Source organism: Amblyomma maculatum, chromosome 1, assembly GCF_055883805.1.
Source record: "Amblyomma maculatum isolate TAMU_Amacu chromosome 1, ASM5588380v1, whole genome shotgun sequence".
In the NCBI taxonomy this organism is placed as follows: Eukaryota; Metazoa; Arthropoda; class Arachnida; order Ixodida; family Ixodidae; genus Amblyomma; species Amblyomma maculatum.
In genome coordinates, this window is record NC_139344.1 from 187,567,631 (window position 1) to 187,591,348 (window position 23,718).

The following is a 23,718-nucleotide window of genomic DNA, read 5'->3' on the forward strand; positions in this document are numbered from 1 at the left end:
CAGTTTGTGCATGCGCCAGTGCGCATGCGCAAATGCTGATTTCGTTGTGGACGTCACGCTGGCATTGCTCCACTGTGCGAAAGGTACCCTTGGAGGCTATGCTGAAGGCCACTCCTTCATCCCGGTGTTATAGTCATGGCAACTGTGCTTCTAGCTGTTCTCTTTGACAGCGTGTAAGCGTAAGCTGGAAGTTGGAGCTTTTCTGGGTAACTAGGTAGCGAAGCTGCCGAACCAGCTCTGTAGGGAGGGGGGGGGGGGGCAGTTAATCGCGAAACTTGCGTGGCCCCCATACCTTGTGGCCCCTGCGTCAAGAGGCCGCGTGAAAGAGATGCCACGAGCGGATCGCTCGTTGATGACGGATAAGCCCACGCGCGGAGAAGCAAAGCTGGCATTATCGGCGTCGTTCGATGGGTTGCACCCTTTTGGCGGCAGCAGCCAGCAAGGTGGCTGCAGCTATCGTAGGTTCCGGCGGGAGACAGGGAGCGCTTTGGCGGCAGGCAGCCGGAAATTGCGCCAAAACGAGGTGGCGGCAGACCTGGCCGATAACGGGCCATGACGCCGACAGCCGAGTTGATTGAACGGTGACGAGACACTGTGCACCGTCATCGCACATTTTTTCCTTTTTTTTTTTTGCTTTATTTTCAACACCCATTTCACGCGCGAACAAAGCGGGCACAGAGTTGTAACAGCAGAAAGAGAGTAGAACAACCAACCATGAAGAACAAGAGCGCAGCACGGGAACCCATGAGCGCCACTGATTATGTACAGAAGTGAAACAAGAGCCAGTCGAAAACAAAGATGTAATCGCGGAGCGAGCCCCGCGTCGTGAGAGGAGAGCGCGCGCGGACGGGGAAATGAAGTGCCTCGCGCGGCGGGGCCTCGTCTGCAGGCGCACGGGAGGAAGCGTGGAAGTCCGGCTGCAGGCAAGTAATTAAATTCACGCCGTTTCACATGCCAGCGCTCAAAGCGCAAACGCCTGCCGGTTGTCTCTTCCGGCGGGAACACCGCTGGCTTTTCGTCACCGTGGCCGAACGCAGTCCTACAAACTGGTTCCCTTGCAGAGAACAGTGAGGCCTGCGGGTGCTCGGCGTCAGGTACCGAGGCGGCCTGCTCAACGCAAACAAGACAGGAACCACCTTCCTTCGGCGTGCCGCCAGGGGTCCATCGAAGAATTCCGTGTCGTGGCCTCAAAGATCCGGCCAGTAGCCGCGCTCTATAACCTCTCTGCCTGGCTCGTGAAAGCCGGCAAGATATGGCCACCGTCCTCTAGCTTTGTCTATGGTGCGTTGTGGTGCCGCTGCTCACTGTTGTGAAGGCTTACTTTTCTTCATATTTCTCAGAGTTCGTTCTCTGTTAGTCGCCTAATTTTACTTGCTTTGTTTTTCCTCTCCTCTGACAATTCCTAAGGCGTCGTTGGGCGTAAAAAGCCGCCAGAATCCTTTTGCGAATGAACCTCTGCGTGCCAAGTCAGAAATGAATTTCCGTTTATGCTTTGTTGCCCACATGCGACAAAACATCATTAAGAGCGGCAATCATTCTTACACACATGCACAGAAAGCCTGGTAAAGGCTGCTGTTGAGCTGAACTCCGAATAAACATGCACGCGTTGCGACGTAAAAGTAAAAAAAAAAAAAGAAAAAAGAAACAACAACTACCTGGTGAAGCAGAATATGGCCCAAGAGACAGCCTTTGGTGAGGTCGTCAACGTTGCCGAATGCGCCCCACACCTCTGCAACCTCGTGCTTTTCTGGTCACTCACGCCTTTTCCTATGCTCCCGTTTTCTCTTCTACCGTTAAGAAGAACGTTTACTTTGAGCGTTCGTAGCTGGTGGGCCGTTCATACTGCCCTGCGTTGCTAAAGCCTCATATTTCTCCGTTTCCTCCAGCTATGACCTCTTCGCTCTCTTTCCATTTAAGTGGTGGACTTCTAAACGCTCTTCCTTCGCTAGGACACTTGGACGCGACTCGGACGTTACCGCTGTTTTTTTTTTTTTTGTATTTAAACGTGCATGTTGCCAAAAACTGCAACGCATGCGTAATTTTCTCTTCACAGCCGAGACAATAGCGTGACGCCTCGTGGCGCAGCGGCCTGTTTGCAGTCGCAATTTCATCTACGAGGCGACCTCCCTGGCGGCACGCTGGCGCGGACCACCGAGCACCGCAGCCGCCGCCGAGGCTCAAAGAACACTTCGAGCGCGCCTCCCGGACGCACGCCAAGGATATGAACCTGCTTGGCGAGAGAAAAATAATGCTGCCCTTAAAAGAGGCTCGCATAGTACTTCATTATTACCTTGCATGCTTGCCACATGTTGAATATGAAGCATATATCCACGCAAAATAGTCAAGTGTCTTTTTTTTTTTCTTCTTAAGTGCGTTACTCTGAGTTCAACGGTCACACATTACGTGGATAAAAGGAACCGGCAGGTGAAGGTCTCATAGGGTAACGCAGCCGCTACATGGAAACAACGCGCCGGGGAGCCACTATCGTGCACTAAAGCATCGGCGTCCGGTGATACGCCTCAGCCGCCTGCTTGGCGCTGACTCAGGAGTACACAGAGCGGCCCCGTCCAAACACTTCTCTGGAGGTAGCGGTCATTCACAACCTGTTTTCACCCACACGTCAAACCAACTATTTCTCTGTCCACCCCTATTTTTCCCCCTATATTTACTTATATATTTTGTATCTAAAAAACAAAAAAACAAAAACAAAACAAAACAAAAAAACAAAAACAAATGAAGCGTCATGCTGCAGACATTAAAACAGAAGGCGAGATTGTTGTGTCGCCAAATTCGTTCGCAGAGACCCGACGTAGCAGTTAAGCAAATATGGCGGACTTTTATTACGGTTTCCAGAATGCATCAACACTAAAGTGGAGAGTATACGATTCATTCTGCGTGCGCGTGGATATAAGCGGTGCTTATAATGAACGTGCCTGTTCTCCACGTATGCTTAGATACCACCGAGAACAAAGCTGGGCAATGAACTCCACGCGTCTCGGCTGGTATAAGACCCTTTACAGCGCGAGCGCATGGGCGCTGCCATATTTGATCATGCGACCCTTCCGCCATCGCCGGCCTTCGGGCCTTCTGGTTTGATGGCTTTCGGCGCGCTGGTACTTGGCTGCACGGTGCGGCGTACCCGCTGTCGCTGGGTGCAGCGAGCTTGTAGACAGCCAAAAAACTTCACGTGAATGCCTATAGTACGTGTAGATGCTAAAAATGTTTAATTTAACCATGTAGTTCATTTATTGCGTCGTCCTAACTGTCTGCATTGGCTAGAACATTTCGACAAACCCGTCAGCCGTCGACTTGTTATTTTCTTTATTATTTTCTCAATTCCCTCTCTAGCGCTCTTTGTGGAAAACATGATTTTCTGTAAAATTGAATAGATTACAAACTGATTATCCCCTCAGACTTTTTTTTTTTATTTTCTTGCACAAAGGGTGAACGCATGTTCAGACCGTGCTGGCTGAGACGCATTATGAATGTTCACAGTTTAACATTGTGCACAATATTTACTGCTCAATATGGACGCGCGTGTAATCCCTGAACAATTGATGTTATAATTTTACCTCCTGTAAACGTCCTGGCTTCAAAAGACTATTACGCTGCTTGAAGGCCACATCAGGCGCTTAGCGGCGTTCACCTGCGCTCGGGCAAAGGTGACTGGCAACTGCACCGAAATTCAGAACCCACTGTAGGCAGCCTAAGCAAGCGGGGATATAAAAAAAACCTTATCATGGTAAATTTCATCATTGGGCCGTGCATTAGTTTCATAAAAGCAGAAGTTATTACATGTATTGCAGCAGTGCTTGTTTAATTAGGTTTGGTTTTGTTTATGGGGTTTAACGCCCCAAAGCGACTGAGGCTATGAGTGGAGGACTGCCGAAATTCCCACCCCCTTGGGGTTCTTTAATGTGCACTGATATCGCACAGCATACAGGCGCCTGGGTTTCCGGCTGCATCGAAAAGCAGCCGCCGAGGCCGGGATTAGATCTCGCATATCCTTAGGAACAGCACCTAATTAAAGCAAGCAGATTCACTGAAGCCCACACTGACTTTCCTTCTCTGCACAATCAATTCTTATAACTGCATAGACATTAATAGCAACGTCAAGGTAGTTCTTAACGCCCTGCGAAAATAACGCGGCAGCAGTGCAAAGACGCAATATACAATTTCTGAGAAAATGTCAGGGTCGTTCTTGCATTCCCATGGCTACTGCCGGTGCTAAAATGAGCTGGTGCGTGAAGTATAAGCCTTTCTCTACAATTCGCAGGCGTTTTCTGGTCCCAGAAAGGAACACGAACTCGTGATACATATTCGAGAAAAACGGTGGCCTAGGCCGTGAGGTGCACCTCATGTACAAAGCATCGTCTGTTCTTCCGCCAATAAACAACAGGGTCATTAGCTGTACTTCCTCGCAAAATACTTCGACAATACAGATGACACCCGCATCAAAGCAGCGCTGTTTAAAAGTCAGCCAGCATTCTTACACAAGATGCACAGCAGCAGTCCAAAGGCCAGCAATGACAGCCGTCCTAGTGGTGCCACCTGTTAGGGAAGAGTGGCACTACTCGCTGTAAACGGTCTTAAATGAAGAGTCGGACAGACGCCGCTTCATTCCAACACCCTGAGTTGATTACGTTCGAAGTACGCATCGAAAGAAATAACAATGAAGAACACACAAAAATAGCGTAATACTCAGATGAATCTCATTATATATAGAATCGCTTTCGCATTATGCAATAAGAAAAAATAAAATAAATAAATAAAAGTGCTTTGTGTATTCTGACCATCGGCTCAAGGCAAATATTCAGCATTTGTGGACTTGACGTCAATATGTGATGAGACACTTGAGACAATGCGCGTAAAGCTCGCCACCCGGGGAATGTATGACCAGTGGGATATATAATTTAGCTTCTGTGAAGCCTTGGTCTCGCCGAGTAACAAACAATAGAAATCAAGCCTCGCGAGAGAAGATGGATTCATCTTAGTGTTAGAGTCCAAAATGAAGTTGGCAGCTTTTCACACTTCCTTCAATTTGCTCCTTGTCAGGGGTACGTCGCTCTCGCGAGTGACAAAATACTGTGGCTGACGCGAGCGCTGAGACAGAAGGCGCCAATGTGCATGAAGTCGGTTTCAAGCCCGAATAAGCTGGTCCGAGCCGCACGAAACTTGGGACACAGCGCGTTCGAAGCGAGGCCAACGGAAAGGCGGTCTCCAAACCTGGGCGCACGGAGAATGGACAGAAGAAGCGTCTTCTTGGAGAAGAAGGGGGGGGGGGGGGGACGTGAATGAGATACAATGGCGCCTGCTGCGCCGCATACACGAAGGACGATGGTACAACGGCTTCCTGAGAGCAGCACCGGAAATGCGACACCGAGAGAACCTCAACCTGAGTCACAAACGGAAAGCTTTTTGTGTTGTGCGGTTTTTTGATGCGTGCGCACTTTCGTCCCTTCGAGCACCGAAGGCCGCACACATGTCAGCGGCTATGTATATGCAAGACGCTATAAAATAATATTCCCTACGGTGAAACATCCACTTTTCTACGTTTATAGAACCACGACAAGTGAAGGTGTTTCGTGACTGGCACTGAAGCACACGGGGAATGAATCGCGCAGTCTACGTTTTGGCACAAGCCTTTCCATGCACTCGCTGAAGACGTCTACAGGGGTCCTCAAGGATTTTAGGAGCGAAACGCCAACTTAATACGTCCAGGGTTGATAATATCCTAGATTTCCTTCCATCTGTCCGCTGTCGATACTCAAGCTCGAAATAAGATTGCGAAAATAGTATCGAGCTAATAGCGATCAAAATAAGTAAAGTCCTCCTTTGTGGTACGTAAGCGTTACCTGCATCCAGCCTCCTTGTCAATTTTATGATTTACGTTTTACTCCGTGCAACAGGGACGATGAACAGACAAAAGCTGAGGTTATGTCAAGTTCTACTTTGTCCCGCCCTCCGGATATGGAGCGACACGGCAAAAGTATTATAAACCCGCCGGTGGTCCCCAACACATAACCCGAACGAGTCCTTCGAATTCTGCTTTGCAGAACCTGTGGCTCTGCACGATGCAGATGTCCTCGTGATCGGGCGTTCGTATCACTCGGGCAGTTGTCACAGTGGCCTATATATGCTGCGCTGTTCTGCTGTTCGTGACTTGCGTCGAAGCGTGCATGCTAATTTAAGGGACGGGAAAGCAATTACTGCGCTATTTCCAACCGCAGCATTTGCGGAGTAAAGGAAGCGTGTTTCGACAGTTAAGTGAAGTGTCTTCTACAGTGCGACGGACGGTCGCCCCTCGATGTATCAGGACACGGAAGCTTACAAGGCGGAACCGCGCAGATATGTATCGGACCTTGCACAGCTGTGCTGAACGTCATGGGGGCGAAATTCGACATTCCGGATAGCTCACCCGGCATGACCATCAGTGTGTCGGCAACAGGTCCTTGCATGGGCAGAGGCTGCTCGTACACTACGTACACCTGCTAAGCTAGATCAACGGTTATGTTTTAAATCTTAGGACCATCTAGTGACTTGACGAAGACGACATCTACGAGGAAGGGGCGCCACGTTCAAGGAGAATGATGTTGGTCCCCAGAGAGACGTAGCTCGTGAATACGACCGAGCAGCGTCAGATAAGACCAGTAGCGCCCTTTTGCGACAACCTTGTCGGCCACTGCTGCCAGCCGATGGAATTGCCAAACACGGCCGAAGCTCTGCCGGCGCCCGACCTTTGGCTTGTTGCATAATTCCCGCACATTCACCGTCCATGCTGGTGCAGGTGGTGGATCTCGCCTGTCCTTGGAGCAGGAAATCGTCGCACAAGAGTCTCGACGCACCACCGTGAGCGCACCTGCTTGAGGTGAGGATCTGTTCGGCAAGTTGTCTCGAGCACCTTGGCAGTTTTTTTAGCCTAGGGTGTTGTGGAAGCAACGCTAAGCACGTGGAAGAGCGCAATCAGCTTCTGATGCTTTGGCGAGGACACAAAACTCTTGTCCAAACAAATGCGGGCCACAATGGCGACACCTTCAGCAAAGGCCGACGTGCAGCAGTTTAGACGTATGTCCAGTGGCTTAGCTGCAGAGAATAAAAAAAGAAGAAAAAAAAAAGGATATCGTGAGTCGTAGCCCTTAGTCTGCAACATGCTCACAAGTATGGTGCAGTTGCAGCGTACACTACAACACGTGATCGCAAAAAAGATGAAAAAAAAAAAAGAAAAAAAAAATCACGAGAAAAAGGCACGGGTAGCGTGAGAAATGACGCGCCTCATTCACGTGATTGATAAGGTATACATGAATAGCTGTAAGCTGCGAGGCCCTGAAATGTGCCGCATTTGCTTATTACGCGAACGACCCTTGGCGGCAGCTGTGTAGATGAGGCATCTTTTATGCCTCGATCTGTACGGTCAAAATATTACACTGAACGCTTCTAGCGTTCGACGGCGGACAAAATATGCTGCAAAATTTCTCCAGATATTCAGATAATTAACTAAAATCCCCAAATATTTAGGTATCACAGATGGGTGGTTAGTCCCAGTGGACATTTGAGGCCGTGAATAAAACGACGCAACATTAGTTTTTTTTTTTATTTTCTTTTTGTAGCGAAAAAAAAGCGCATTTTCTACAGCTTTGCAGCGGGAAGAAATCCGACGCCCTTTTCCCTTGGGAGACCGAAACTGAGCGCAAGAGATGCGCAGGAAACTCGGTACAGAAGCGACATCCGGTGAAGACGTGAGCAGTGGCAACGGCGCTCAGTTGGATTATCCAGTGGTATTGTGCCACGCCATGTACTACATCAATTCGTTTCACGCACCTGGTGCAAGGGAAAGGCCAGTCATTGCCAGCTGAGTGGTCGTTATTTATGAGATCCACGAAGCGAGATAAAGTGCATGACACGCCCCAGAAATGCAGGCAGTTCGAATTTGGCGCCGTTGCCATTGCGTCACGAAATCGTCGAAAGTCGCTTCTGTACCGAGTTCTCTGAGCGTGTCTTGCCCGAGGTTGCGGTTTCGTACGCAAAAAAAAAAAAAAAAAAGAAAAAAAGAAAAAAAAAGAAAGAAAACGTTGAATTTTCTCGCTGCAGGGCTTAAAAAAAAAGTTTTTCTTCGTTTCAAAAATTGATATGGCATCTCCTTGTTGACTTCTTGGAACTGCCCAATGAAGCTAACGACCCAACTGTTATAATTAAGAAATTAATTAGTGGGTTTTAGTAATTGGCTGGATAGTTAAAGGAGCTTTGCTGCATATCGTGTCCGCCACGGTAGAGTGTTTGTCCCTTCAAATAGCATTTTTTTTTTGCTATTTTGAGCCCACTGTTTCCGAACATTACGTTGTCTCCCCTGAAACACACTAAATAAGCGATAATCTTGAACTAGGCCAATATGCCACTGTTTTAAGAGCAAAAACGTTTTTCGCTCGCAATTTGACCTGCTAGTACACTTTTCCCGCGCAAAATGGGGTTGTAATGTGGGTTGGTTATTTGAATCGCCTGAATTTAGGCGACATTAATATGCAAAACGAGGCATATCATAATTCATAACTTCTCTTCTACTGAGCTCACACGTTACGTCGCTGAAGCAATAATGGCCCTAGACGACTTTGCAACACAAATCTATGTCTTTGTAGAGCAGGACAACACTCACGTAGTTCGCTTTAGTATGCCTTCCCTCGCTTTCAAGATGTTATTTTTTTTCTTCTTCTTTAAACGTTCTTAGTCAGTCGTAAGAGACAACAATGTCTTCAAAATCATTTTGGCGTCACCGCTACCACATTTGCGCATATGACTTGATGTAGAGGCTCGTCTTCACTCGCCTTCACTCGTACAGGTTATTTTTTCAGCATCGTTTTCGATGGCCTTTCTTGCCTGGTTTAAAATTGAACTGCGCCAAAGCGCGCAACGAGACATAACAAAAAGCTGAACTGATTTTGCGCGAACGACATGCTATTAGTTTTTACTTTTGACTAACCGCGCTGTCACGTTGAAAGAGTCTACGAAAAAAAAAAAAGAAAAAGAAATACCGCGTTGGGAGCCTCGATATTTTATTTCTTTTGGCAACCCACATTTACACCAGTAGGTCGCTCCGCCAACGAGCGACTTACGATTAACAGAAGCCCTCATTCCGCCGCACTCTCGCTACATGAATTCAGTGGCGGTGAGAGCATAATAATTATTGACGGCCATGCAAGGCAAGAACGCAGCCAGCTTACCTTGAATCTCTCGACGACGCCCGTTTCTTTCTCTTCTTGCCTCTCAGCGGCTGGCGTTATGGTGTACGCAATTCTCTGCAAAAGAAATGCCGCATTTGTGGCAATTTTTTTTTGTGACAATGGCGCGAAAGAACGCCAAGACCTCATAAGAGTAATCGTTAGGTTTACTAGAAAAATTAACGTAGGAGTAGAGTGGCATTCCGACGGGTTGGTCTCAATAAAAAAGTAAAATGTTAGATAACTGACGGCCTCGTATGCTTCCGCGCCCACCCCTGCCGGCGAATGCGAACTCTACACTCGCTGCGAACGGTGTCGTGCGGTTGGAGGTGAGCGTAAGTTTTTTTTGCACCGCTTGGTTGAAGGCGCACACTTACTTCATGAAATGGCATTTAGTATCTCTGATTTGGAAAAACGGCCGTTTGCGCGATACTCGGACAAGTAAATGTTGATTAGGGGATTAAAACAAAGATTAATTATTGAATAATTAATTAATAATAATTCCACTTGTGATTGCTGCGAAAGAGGCATAACAGAGTCACTAACGTAACGTTTGAGAAGCCATACATTCAGTCGATAAAGGTAATAAAATGAAAAAAAAAGAAAAAGGCAAATGTAAAGTAAACGTGCTAGTAATAACTAACCTATCAGAGCAAGCTGTAGTATAGCTAAAAGCAAAATAGGACAACAAAAAATTAAGGGGGCGCTCGAGCTTTGCCTAAGAGTATGCGCGAAGCGCCTTTAACACCGCCTCCACGAATGCTTTTCTTTTTTTGTTGTTGTTGTTGTCCAAGTTGTTTTTTTGGAGAAAAGAAGGTGCAGTATCTGACTTCTCAGCGGATGCCTACAATTATCTGAGGTACTGCTGTCGTCGGTTCAGGCTCCTGCTGGAAACTAGAATCCAACCTGACTAGCTGATGGAGGCCAAATGGGGAACGAAACGGTATGACACAACCTTGAACGCTGCACAAAGTATGATTTGATAACAAATTTGGTACCAAATCACGTGTTTTTTTATATTTTTACGGCACATTTTTTTGTTCTCTGTTATGGTGACGGAAATGGCTTTTCGGCCGAATGAGGTGTAGGCGATTTGCGTAATAACGCTGCGATATGGGCTAAATTTTGAAGAAAAGGGGCAAAAGAGAGAGAGCTTGAATTTTTTGTCATAAAACTACCCATATAATAATGTGCACTGCAAGATACATGAAAATAATATTAGCAGTTTGCGTTTAGTCACAAAATTGAAATACAATGTTGAAACATAAATAACCACTCGAATTGCGCTGGAATAGCGATACAGCAACACTCGGGAAACGTTTTTTTTTTGTAATTATAAGCAGTAACGTTTTCAATGTTTAACTCTTAGTAACTGAAGGGTTTAAACTGTTCAATTATCTAACTGCTAACGGTAAAAATGGTATTTCAGACAGTCAGTATGAAAATGATACTCGCTGAAAGTATGAGAATGTTTATGGCACATAGAAGTAATATATTCAGTAGCCTCTAGTTTTAAATGGTGATGAAATAATTAATGCACGAGATTATTTAGCGCGAGCTTTGCAGTAGTTTGCAGTTGTTTTTGTCCCTCTCGTGTCGTTATTTTAACCGGCCAATTGATTGTTGCCCATATGTTGAATATAAGCCTGTCTGCTTTTCTGTGAGTGCTTCGAGTTTCGTTATGTTTTTATTAGTATAAAAGAACCAAAATACGTTAGCATAAATTAGTAAAAGTCTAATCGAGAGGTTTTAGAATTATTTTAAGAGGAGCTAGTTTCAGGCGCAGTCTAATTTTGAGTCTTTCGATCAGTGTCCAGCAAAGTTTTCTAGGAAACAAGAATTCAAACACGGTTACCGCTGTACACTTCTGGAGCCTTGTCTAATTAGCACTCATTGCCATGCGCGGAATATTTGTAAATGAACTTGCATGAAACAGCGTATGAACAACCATGCTATATATATATATATATATATATATATATATATATATATATATATATAGCGGGCCTAGCGCGCGCTCTAGGCCCGCTAACATATTTATTAACCATCATCTCACGGTCATGAAACATTCTCCCTGGTCCCTGTTCTCCTGTTTTCATCGGCTCGCCGCCACGTAACGATATATATATATATATATATATATATATATATATATATATATATATATATATATATATATATATATATATATATATATATATATTGAAAGGGGGGTTTTTATTGTGCTTTAACAGGGATAATAGCCCTGTCGAAGTTTCACGGCGAACCACACAAGAACACAGCCAGTCTCAGTCTCCACAAGCGAGCACGAGCAGCGCAGCGGCACTTCGTCGTCCTTATCCTCGTCTTCGTGATACTCTCGCCTACTTAATCCTCGTCTTCGTATATCCTCGTGTAGTTCACTACAATTTCCCCCGGAGCGAGGAGGAGCCATCCTGGCGACCTATGGTGAGGGCAAGAGGAGCGGATCGTAGTACGTTTTGAGGCGGCTCACGTGCACAGTTTCGCGGCCGCGATGACGCATGTCCGAAGAGGTAGTGAGGGGCTCCACGATGTAATTCACAGGGGAGGTTTGACGGACAATGCGGTAGGGGCCGTGATACTCGGTTCGAAATTTTGATGACAATCCCGGTGGGGTGCCGGGAACCCAAAGCCAAACAAGGGATCCTGCAGGAAAAACATGTGGCGTCTGATCTTTGTCGCGGTGATGCTTTTGGCGGCCTTGAGATTCCGATGTAAAACACCGGGCCAACTGGCGACATTCCTCCGCATGTTTGGCAACGTCTGAAAGGAGAGTACACTCGGAGGAGTCGGGACGATATGGTAAAATAGTGTCCATCGTGGACGACGCCTCACGCCCATAAAGGAGGAAGAAAGGGCTAAATCCAGTAGTTGACTGCGTGGCGGTGTTATAAGCGTATGTCACGAAAGGAAGGACAGCGTCCCAGTTAGTCTGATCGGCGGCAACGTACATCGTCAGCATATTTCCGAGGGTGCCATCGAAGCGCTCAGTCAACCCGTTTGTTTGAGGGTGGTAGGCTGTTGTGGTCCGGTGTATGATGCGACATTCGGCCAGTAGAGCTTCAACGACGTTGGAAAGAAAGACGCGTCCTCGGTCACTCAGCAGCTCTCGCGGCGCGCCATGGCGAAGAACAAAATGATTTAGCAAGAACAGGGCAACTTCACGGGCAGTAGCGGCGGGTAAAGCGGCGGTCTCGGCATACCGGGTGAGGTGGTCGATGCCGACGATAATCCACCGGTTCCCAGAAACCGTGCAGGGAAGTGGCCCGTAAAGGTCAACGCCAATGCGGTCAAAAGGGCGGGCCGGGCATGGAAGTGGTTGTAAGGGGCCAGAAGCACGAGGTGTGGATGACTTTCGGCGCTGACAGGCGATGCAGGAGCGGACGTATTTGCGAATATAACCGTACATGCCGCGCCAATAGTAGCGTTGAGAGATCCTTTGAAACGTCTTCACTACACCAGGATGGGCGCACTGAGGGTCGGCATGGAAAGAGGTGCAAATTTCATGTCGTAAATGGCGGGGAATGACGAGAAGCCACCGTCGACCATCAGTCATATAATTGCGGCGGTAGAGAAGACCGTCTCGTAGGGCAAAGTGTGGTGCTTGACGGCGTAAAGCCCGAGAAGGTGCAGCAGCGTTAGGAGAAGTGGACACGATCTCGATAAGAGATGCGAGCCACGGGTCTTTTCGCTGCTCCGCAGGCATGTCAGCGATGGTTAGAGAGGAGAGGACGGGATCAGCCGCCGTGGAGCAAGCAGGTTCGTTGGAGAGGGGAGAACGGGACAGTGCGTCGGCGTCCATGTGTTTACGGCCAGAGCGATATATAACGCGGATGTCAAATTCCTGTAAGCGGAGAGCCCATCGTGCGAGGCGGCCGGACGGGTCTTTAAGAGAGGACAGCCAACATAACGCGTGGTGGTCCGTGACGACGTCAAACTGGCGACCGTAAAGGTAGGGCCGGAATTTTGTTAATGCCCACATAATTGCCAAACACTCCTTTTCTGTAACTGAGTAGTTGCGTTCAGCTTTAGAGAGGATACGACTCGCGTACGCGACGACGTATTCGTGAAAACCTTTTTTCCGTTGTGCCAAGACAGCTCCGAGGCCAACGCCACTCGCATCAGTATGGACCTCGGTGGGTGCTGTCGGGTCGTAGTGGCGAAGGATTGGTGGCGAAGTCAAAAGACGGCGCAATGCGTTGAACGCTTCGTCGCACTCGACCGACCACGCAGTTAAGTCACTGTTTCCTCCGAGTAGTTTCGTCAGGGGTGCAATTATCGAAGCAAAATTCTGCACGAAGCGCCGAAAATAGGAGCATAGACCTATGAAACTTCGAAGTTGCTTGAGAGAAACCGGCTTAGGAAACTCCGCCACTGCGCGCAGCTTGGCCGGATCAGGGCGAACACCTTCCTTAGAGACGATGTGCCCCAAAATAGTCAACTCCCTGGCACCGAAGTGACACTTCTTGAGATTCAGTTGCAGGCCGGCGTCAGTAAGACAAACCAAAACTTGCCGCAAGCGCTCTAGGTGCGTAGCGAAGTCGGTGGAAAAGACAACAATGTCGTCCAAGTAGCAGAGGCAGATGTGCCACTTGAACTTCCGCAAGATGTTATCCATCATCCTCTCGAATGTGGCGGGCGCATTGCACAGACCGAAGGGCATCACATTAAATTCATAGAGGCCATCCGGCGTCACAAATGCGGTCTTCTCTCTGTCACAGGCGGCCATTGGTACTTGCCAGTAACCTGAACGCAAATCAAGAGATGAAAAGTACTCGGCACCTTGGAGGCAATCAAGAGCGTCGTCTATACGCGGAAGGGGGTAATTGTCCTTGTGGGTAATTTTGTTGAGGCGCCGGTAATCAATACAAAAGCGAAACGAGCCATCTTTCTTTTTCACTAGCACCACTGGTGAAGACCAGAGGCTTTGTGATGGACGAATTACACCACGTTGTAGCATGTCCTCAACTTGTTCATTGATCACGCGACGCTCTGCCGCTGACACACGATAGGGGCACTGTCGAAAAGGCGAGTTAGAGCCGGTCTGAATGTAATGCGCGACTGTGGAAGTGCGGCCGAGAGGTGTGTGGGCGGCGTCGAAAGCAAAGCGAAATGTCTGTAAAAGGGCCACGAGCTGAGTCCGGTAGGTGGAAGGAAGAGCGTCATCGATGGCGGTTCGGAAGAAGTCGTCTGGCAACGAATCAGGCGTCGGATCGGACTGAAGAGCATCAATGTAGTTACTGCGGTAGGTCTCGGAGGCATCCAGGTCAGAGAGAAGGTGGGCTGGTTGAATGGAACCGGGAGATTCCCCACGTAGCAGAGTAATCGGGCGTGGGGACGGATTGTAGATGAGTAGCTTCGTGAAGCCACCGTGAACATCGAGAACAGCAGATGGCAGCGGCATGTGCTTGCGGTGGATGAAGGATGCAGACGGTGTAAATAAAACACTAACGTCTGACACGGCAGGACACGAAAGAGGCACAAGTGCACAAGCCTCTGGTGCTACGTCGACATCTTCAGCGATGGTCAGCTTTTGAGGACACCCTGAACGGTTGTCGTCGGGCAGTGCGTCGCACAGTGCAGAAAATTCTACTTCAGCTCGGGCGCAATCGATCACGGCGTTATTTTTAGACAAGAAGTCCCATCCGAGGATCACGTCGTGAGAACAAGATGACAAAACTACGAACTCGACACTGTACAAAATACCTTCAATGACGACACGCGCTGTACATGCTGCTAAAGGTGCAATCCTCTCTTCACTGGCAGTGCGGAGCGACAAACCGTTAAATGACGTCGTAACTTTTCGTAATCGTCGGCAGAGTTGCTCCTGAATCACTGACACTGCAGCACCCGTATCGACCAGCGCATATACGGACAGACCATCGATAGAAATCATTATAATGTTCGTGGGCGGAATATGAGGCCTTGAGCTTTTCGCAGAGTACGCAGTTCTTGCCTCAGGAACCGCGGAGCTCAGTTTCCCTCGTCAGCAGGTGGTGGTCGCCGGCGCATTGGTGACAGTGACCGGCGACGCGGAGAAGGAGAACGACGGGTTGTATATGAACGCTGTTCTGGGGCATACGCAGGCGGAGAGTGGGCAGAACGAAGCAGCGGTGGCGAGTAATTAGAAGACGCAGGCTCGGCCATGCGACGACGACATCGGCGGGCCACATGTCCAGCGAAACCACAGTAGTAGCAAATAGGACGATTGTCCGAAGTACGCCAAGGGTTGTAATAGCGCGCAGTGGGCGGATGAAGCGGGGTCGTTTGAGAAAGCGGTGCAGGGCGTAGAACAGGCTGCATGGGCTGTGACGGCTCAGGCGGTGGCCGCGCAGCCACAGCCGCGTAGGTCAAAGGGGCTGGAACAGCAGGTTGACTAAACTGGACTGGTGCTTCGACGTATGTCAAAGGAGCAACAGAAGGAGCTTCAGGAAGCGTGGGAAGTGCTTCCGCAACTTGTTGACGGATGACTTGCTGCAGCTTTGGCACTAAAGGAGTGGGAGCGTCAGGACGTTGGCGAACGAGGGATAGTTGACGGGCAACTTCTTCTCGAACGAACTGCTGTATTTGTGGCAGCAAGGCGGACTGGTCTGCTTCAGGTGTTAAAGCTGCAAGCGGCGCGGGGTTTGAGAGCGAAGAGCGAGTGATGTTACGGCGCTTGCGTAATTCATCAAAGTTGTGGCATGCGTTGATAACGTCGACGACCGTGGCTGGATTTTTAGCCAGAAGCATCTGGAACGCGTCATCATCAATGCCTTGCATAATGTGATCTATCTTGGTGCTCTCTGACATTGAAGCGTCCACGCGCTTGCAGAGGTCTACGACATCTTCAATATAGCTGGTAAAATTCTCACCAGGAAGCTGTGCACGGCCGCGCAGGCGTTGCTCAGCGCGCAACTTGCGCACTGCAGGCCGGCCAAAAATATCGGCAAAACTAGCTTTGAAAGTAGACCACGATGTGATATCGGCCTCGTGGTTGCGGAACCATAGGTTTGCAACGTCCGTTAGCTAGAAAATGACGTTATTGAGTTTTTGGTTGTCGTCCCAGTGGTTGTGAATACTGACCCGCTCATATGAGGTCAGCCAGTCTTCCACGTCATGGTCGCCGGTTCCGCTGAAGATAGGAGGATCACGCTGGCGCAAAGCTCCAGCGCAGAACACCGCGGATGAGGGGCCGGTTGGACTGGGGGTAGTAGCGTCGGTCATTGCTTGTGTCGGGAGTGTGCGGCTGCGGAGCTCCAGGGCGGCAGGAAATGCTCACCTCCACCAAGTGAAAGGGGGGTTTTTACTGTGCTTTAACAGGGATAATAGCCCTGTCGAAGTTTCACGGCGAACCACACAAGAACACAGCCAAAGTGAAAGGGGGGTTTTTACTGTGCTTTAACAGGGATAATAGCCCTGTCGAAGTTTCACGGCGAACCACACAAGAACACAGCCAGTCTCAGTCTCCACAAACGAGCACGAGCAGCGCAGCGGCACTTCGTCGTCCTTATCCTCGTCTTCGTGATACTCTCGCCTACTTAATCCTCGTCTTCGTATATCCTCGTGTAGTTCACTACAATATATATGTATATATATATATATATATATATATATATATATATATATATATATATATTTTGTGTATAGATGAGGAGGAGGAACAAAATACATCCCTGAGAAGTTAAAAAAATGCAAGGGTTCAACGCTGCTGAACCAAATATTGTGCGAAAGCATTAGCTGTGGGTGACCGAGAGTTCTTCACTTTTTCTTCTTCCTCAGCCCACATATAAAGCCCCGCTTTAACCAAGCCATATAAACGTGCCATAGTGGCCTATAGGGGTAGCGTGAATGCCAGAGTCCTAGCAGGCTGATTGTGACATAACCGTCCCATGTGAAACGAGATACCCAAGTTGGCAGCTCCTGCCAGCCCGTGAGTCACGTGGGGTGTGACGTCACAGCGTCACGTGGGTAGGACGTAACTGCGGCTGGGTCACGCGAAGGCTTGAATGTGCGAGTAGTATTGCCTTCGCAATAAAAATATCCAGCTTCAGCTACTAGGAGTCTATAGGAAAAGGAGTAATATCACGAAATGCTTATGGGTATGTTGCTATTAGTACACTTATATTAAGCGATATGTTTAAATCACCAGTTCGGTCTATCTCAGTGTGTTGTAACCTTTGCTTTACAAAAAAAAAAAAAAAAAAAACAAGCTCTCATTTGCGCATCACTGTAGGACTTGTGTTTGCTCGAAGCGCCAGAAAGCGGAAGCACGCCTTTGATGCATTTCTCCCGTGATGCGCGTGGCACTAAGGCGGGTGGCATGAGAACCTAAAGAAGTAGGGGAGCTTAAGCGAGTGATTGCTATACCTCATGCATCTCTTTTAGTCTGACTGTGCCCACCAATGCATGGAACAAGCTGAAAGAATTGTAGGACACCTTTAGAAACAGCCACTCCAGATAAACAAAATGCAAGCAGCGCAAGCTGATGAAACGAGGTGAAGAAGGAGTGATTGTAATAAAAGCGCTGCAGTTCATGCTGCGAAGGACCCGCTTTTTGGAAGTTTCGCGTTCATGATGGTTGCTGCATATGTCGGTTAAAATCGACGGTATGAGCATTCAGCACACGTCAACACACACACGGGCTCGCGTATCTGGCGCACAAGCCGGGTGGTATACGTGGGCGGCGTCGTAAGCATGCGAATGATGTTCACGGGGAAGTAAACCCTTGTCACTCGCCTGCAAACGGATTGTACGTATTTCGCAAATAAAATGCACACCTCGTTAGGTAACTGCGATCTTGATTCGAACGATGGCAATTTCTGTTTACTCTATACGAAACTTAAAGAGCCCTCAAAAAGAACGGTAATACAATTGAATATGCTCGTGTGTGAACATAGTTCCTTGCATGATGGTCTCTAGCGAAGTTTCTTCCAGGCGTGGTGTGAAGGGGGCACCTTGCGCACTGAGCCGCTCTCGTCGAGCACGGGGCAAGCAGAAAGCGTTACCTGCGCGCAGTTGCCTTTGGCCCGACATAGCTTGATGATGGCGACAAGGGGCACCATGGAAACCGACGAGAGCGCCAGGCCCCAGCCCATGCTTATGGCCCACGGCGGGTACCGGTAGTTGTGGTACTCCACCGGCGCCTGGTTCACCACGCCACTGATGATGACTGCCTGCGGAAGGACAGCGGTTGAGCTTCTGGAATTTAGGTAGAACAATTGAATCAAGCAACTAGTCTCAGGGATATGAAGTTTCCGCTGTAAAGAAAAAAAATATCTTTCTGGTCCAGAACACAAGCTCACGACTGTAGCAGAACAGCCACTTTTACAGGTTGAGCTAACCAGAATGGCTGGCTGATAAAAGGGCGAGGGCGGACTGACAGACGTTTCTAAACGAGGTCATCACATTGTGTTCTGAGAGCACTTCCAAATGGAGCCGGTTTCCAGAGAAAAAGCCGTTGCAGTTAACTTCTACATAAACACTGCCAAAGTGAAACATTGAAAACATCGCGGATAAGCGAGTCTTGTTTCAGTCAACGCAGCATTCCCAATGGCCTGTCTTAAATACACTTGTTGTTACGAAGTGACGCAGACGTTCAAAGCAAGCATACCTGCGTGTGGAAAGCAAGAAAACAACATCATAAACAACAGCAACAACACATTCTCTCAGTCAGGCGCTTATTTTGTTGTTTTTCCTGGCACTCGTTTTGCTATTTTTCAAAACCATGAAAGCCTAATACCAAGTCATCTTATATTAAGGAGCCTAACGTCGAAGCGCCTAATATAATGGTGGGTATTAGCCAAAACTGCAAAGACGTGGAACTTACCACAAGGAAAGTTGGAGTGATAAATTTCCAGCACAGCCTCCAGAAAATTCCCGGACGGAAACCCAACATCTCGTGGATGTTGCCGCAGAATCGGTCCAAGCCTGTCACGAGGGAGACAGTTTCGCCACAGAAACATTTGGGAATTAGGGTCCAATTCAAACTTACTGTCGCATAGACGTGTGCAGTAACGGGGGTATTTAAAGGTAGCGAGGCTTTTCCGATTGCTCCCAAACGACGAAGGTGTAGTGAGATAACTTGACATCGGGTGTGTTTTTAGTGCAGTTTTTATTGCTGAGCAGTTTTTAATATCAAAGAATGAGGATGGCGCTACAAGCCTCATTAACCAAGCCATACTAGCATGATCGCGGCGTGTAGAAAAGGCCTGTTTAAGGTCGTTATCAGTAGTAACACTACCATGGGCGCTCCAAAGCATGCAGTCTAGCAATTCGTAAGGTATCTTTCACATTTTTGTTGAGTGATGAAGAAACATCGCTGCGGAAACCTCGTAAATAAAAGTTTCTGGTTATATCTGTCGAGTAAAGAGCCATTCATGGTCGGCACTTTTCTGAAGGCAACCTAGCATGTCAATGTGTTCAGTGCGCGGTCAGCCCAAGTTGCAGGGTCAGCTCACCGTAAATCCAGGCGATGCCTATAGACTCGAATAGAGCCGCACAGAGAAGGGAGATTCCAGCGGAGTAGGTGTCCAGCCACGTGATCATGTAGCCGCCCCCCTGCGAATTGGTTGAGGGCAACCCACGGTGATTGACAGTCTATAACGCCTCAGCGTTAGCGCGCACGTTCGGCAAAAACCGCGTGGGCAGCGACAACGAAATACTCTAAAACACTCGTGCGGAAAAGAAAATGTGGCTGAGCGGAATCAAACCGCTGCCTCTGCGTTACTGAGGAGCGGTCGTCTGGTGCGATAGGCCTTACGCGACTATCTCATACCATATAGAGTGTACGCATTAAGCAACAATCAGTTGAAATTAAGAACACTCACTTGCACTATTACTTTGCACTGCTGAGTAGCCCTACCAATCAGCACTATACTAATTAAGGTGATTGCTTAGCATAAATGTCAGGCGCCACACGAATCCCCACATGCGCTTTACATTAACGGTCAAATGACGATTTTCTTTTTCTGTTATTGGCGCTTACATTGCACCGAGAGACGGATTGGACCATTCATATCCATCTTCAGTGCTCCACTGTTGCGTTGCTCCTCATATTATTGCGGGCGATTTTAATGTTCGCCATCCATGGTGGGAATGCCGTAATGCCGTAATGAAAAATATATGAGGAGATCTGGCTGGCCTTATGCATATGGAAGGACTCATCAATATCAATGGTGACTTGCCAATGTTTCTAGTCTAACATCCTACAGTAGCTCCTTGGATGTTGCGTTTATTTCCTGAAGTCTCTAGCCCTCTGTTACCTGGTGCAGTGACGCGGAAACACATGGGAGTGATCGCATACCAACGTACGTATGCATCGAGTGGTTCGCACCTACAACTTCGTCTCGTGTGCGCTGCACAGACTGACCCACTTTTAGAGCATATATATGTGGACACTTGCTGCGTGAACCTCCAGTCACCACCTGAAATGAGGGCCTGAGTACGCTTTCTTTCGGTGAGAACACGCGCTGTATTCGTGTGGCTACGCCAGTGTCTACCATCAATGTGGAATTCGAGAGGCTGCGTGCAGTCCGTCTGTACGCCGAAAGTAAACAAAGAAGAACAAAATCCGCATACGATCTCACACTTTCTCGCCGAGCTCAGCGAAAAATATTGAGTCACCTTCAGAGGCTCGCTCGACAACGCTGGAGGCAGTTCTGTTCATCGCTGGATCATCGTAAGCCACTGCATGTCGCGTATCTGACATGTTGTCGGAAGCTTGCGTTAAGCTCCGCAAGAAAGGTGCCCGTTTCGTGCTCTGACACTTTATCAACGCCCCTCTGAAGTAGAGGTAGCGGAAGATTTCTGCAAAACTGGTTGTGGGCAGAACCCAGATCCCATCGCCGAAATCGGAGCTTTTGCACCACCTACGCCGAATGACCACTGCGACTTGCTTTTTTCAATGCCTGAATTAGGCGCCGCTCTGGCCTCGTGTAAGCATCCATCTGCACCTAGTCCCGACGAAATTTTTTACTCAACTTTGTCTAACCTGAACCAGGATGGCCGAACTGCGTTGCTCAATTACTTTAATGACACGTGGGTTTCCAGTACTGTCCCAGAACACTGGAAGATCAGCCTCCTCGTTGCCCTTTCGAAGCCTGGAAAGCCTCCTTATGAGCTTAGCTCATATTGGCCATTTGCCCTAACAAGCTGCGTTGGAAAAAGTATGGAGCGAATGGTGCTGGAGAGGTTTCTATTAGGCAATGCTCTTTGATCAGACATGATGACTGGGTTTCATCGGGGACGCTCTTCCACGTTGTAGACTTCGTTGAGATATGGCAGATGAACACGAAAAGCATCATCGTCGACTGGGGGCTGCTGTATTTTTGGACACCAAGGGGGCTTACGACGACGTCCTTCATGACGTCATTCTTAATGGACTTGATAAGTTGGGCTTTAGCGGCCTGCTGTACCTGCGGATTTTGAGCTACCTCAGCGGCCGCTAATTTACATGACTCGGCCTGACAGAGAGACTCCTCGCTATTAAATCTGCCGCAGGATATCACAGGAAAGAGTCCCAAGCCCAACTTTATTTAATGTTGCGCTAATGGTCTGGTGAGTGAACTACCAACTAACATCCACATCAGTGATGTTGACGACGTTTGCATCCGCACTTGTTCCACACGCCCCCAACTGCGTGCGGGACTGAAACGAGCTGTGTCATCGACATCAACGGACCCACGGCGTCACGGTCTGCTCTTAGCAGCATAAAACTGTGCAGTGATGGTATTTACGCGCAAATCTATCTGTCGCTACACAGTAGCTATTCACGGAGTTGTGATTCCGTATATCTCCGACCACAAACTTTTGGGAATTATCATTGACCGCAGGCATTCATGGAGTCATGGTTGAAGCACAGCAATATGGCGAAGAAAAGGACTACAACTTTTGCCACGTTACTCGCTTCATAGCAGGTATAGAGTGCGATCAAATTGAGCATTCCTTGCTACAACTTTATAAGACAACCTTCGTAGGCTACATTCGATACAGCCTCCAAGTACTCGATACGTCCCAGTATTTCCTGCTTGCGGAGTTTTGAGAACGTGCGAGCGCCGCGCTTAAGATATACCCTGGCTTGCCACAATGCTCCTCTAACAAAGACACGATGGAAGAGGCCTGCCCAATATCGATATACTTGTCGCACAAACCACTTTGTGTGCATTTACGCCTACTTACAAGATACCGTCGTCACTCACTGATGAAGATTCTGCATCAGCGGTCGGACAGCAGTTTTTCAAGTGCAATCCGCTGCCATCAAACACGAATACCGTCAAGATATGCCCTCCCATATTACCCCGCCCAACCTCCATAGGTGATGACTCAACCTTCGGTGCGTATGTATGTTCCTGAGATACTAAATAAATCCTGGGTGCTAATTAGTGGACTCAAGTAACTTACTCTGACTTAAATCTGGTCAGATTATTAGAACTCTGTTCACGTATATACTGACCGATTTGTGTCACCACAAGCATCGACTGCAACCGCGGTGATATCCGATCAGAAGACGACTCCGTGATTGGTTTAAGGGCATAATTTTATATAAACCGCTGTTGGACTAGTAGTCATTCGAGAAGCTATTTGCCACATCTGTAGCGAACCACTTTAAAAATGGCGTTTACGCACAGATTCAAAGCCTACTTTAGAAATCATGTGTACCTTGCTATGCAACTGCCGAATTGTCTGGCATAAACAACACTGAGCTCCAAACATCTGCTCGTTCCTAAGGTCACAAGATGGATTCCTAAACACTACTGGATTCCTAATGAGCAGGCCGATGCCTAAGAAAAGAGTGCTCTTAGCAGTAGCCTCCGAATAGATGGGCCATATTCAAGACCGGATACAACTTGCCTTCTTGCCAACTGCACGAAGAATGCGACGGCGGCTTATTGGGCCTAACCATACGCCCGAAACATCCGTCTAAGAAGCTTAGAGTCAACGATGTCACTTTCTCTTCCGCACCGAATCCCGCACCATCATGCGTGCTTGACTCATAGACATCGCTTTAACTTGATTTGGTTTGGTTTATGGGGTTTAACGTCCCAAAGCAACTCAGGCTATGAGAGACGCCGTAGTGGAGAACTCCGGAAATTTCGACCACCTGGGGTTCTTTAATGTGCTTTAACTTGGATTTCACGCGCATGACTTTTATTGAATTGGATAGGTTGACTACACAGAATATTCCACTTGTGGTGTTACGGAGACCGTGCAGCATGGGCTTTCCCAGCATATGCGTGCGAAAGAATAACTCTTCCGGCTTCCTTGAAATGTTTAGAGAACAGGCGTCTCTCTGAGGGCTCACTACTGGGTACTTGGCAGCAGAAATGGAAGAATGTGTAGGCAGTAAGGGCTTTTTGTCACTTCTTGAGTGACATCGGACTCGACACGCGATTGGGATCAAAGTTTTCGTGCCTGCATATATTTCCATACCTCTTTTGACCACATCGTCACCCATCATGACCCTCTTTCTTCTCATCTTCCCCTTCACCAGTGCAGAGCTGCAGGCCAG

The 23,718-nt window shown here is 48.2% G+C and overlaps 1 protein-coding gene across 1 annotated transcript in view; it reads right to left on the bottom strand.

Annotated features, from left to right (window-relative positions):
* Positions 1–2,817: 2,817 nt before the first annotated feature.
* LOC146205156 (sodium-dependent noradrenaline transporter-like) overlaps positions 2,818–23,718 on the bottom strand; it is a 55,447-nt gene continuing 34,546 nt past the window's right edge. The window contains exons 10-14 of the mRNA XM_084589842.1: positions 19,670–19,769; positions 19,039–19,139; positions 18,218–18,385; positions 9,213–9,287; positions 2,818–7,083 (exon numbers count right to left, since the gene is read on the bottom strand). Of these exons, the coding sequence (XP_084445968.1) occupies positions 7,060–7,083; positions 9,213–9,287; positions 18,218–18,385; positions 19,039–19,139; positions 19,670–19,769 (468 nt within the window). The 3' untranslated portion in view covers positions 2,818–7,059. The remainder of the gene's footprint in view (positions 7,084–9,212; positions 9,288–18,217; positions 18,386–19,038; positions 19,140–19,669; positions 19,770–23,718) is intronic.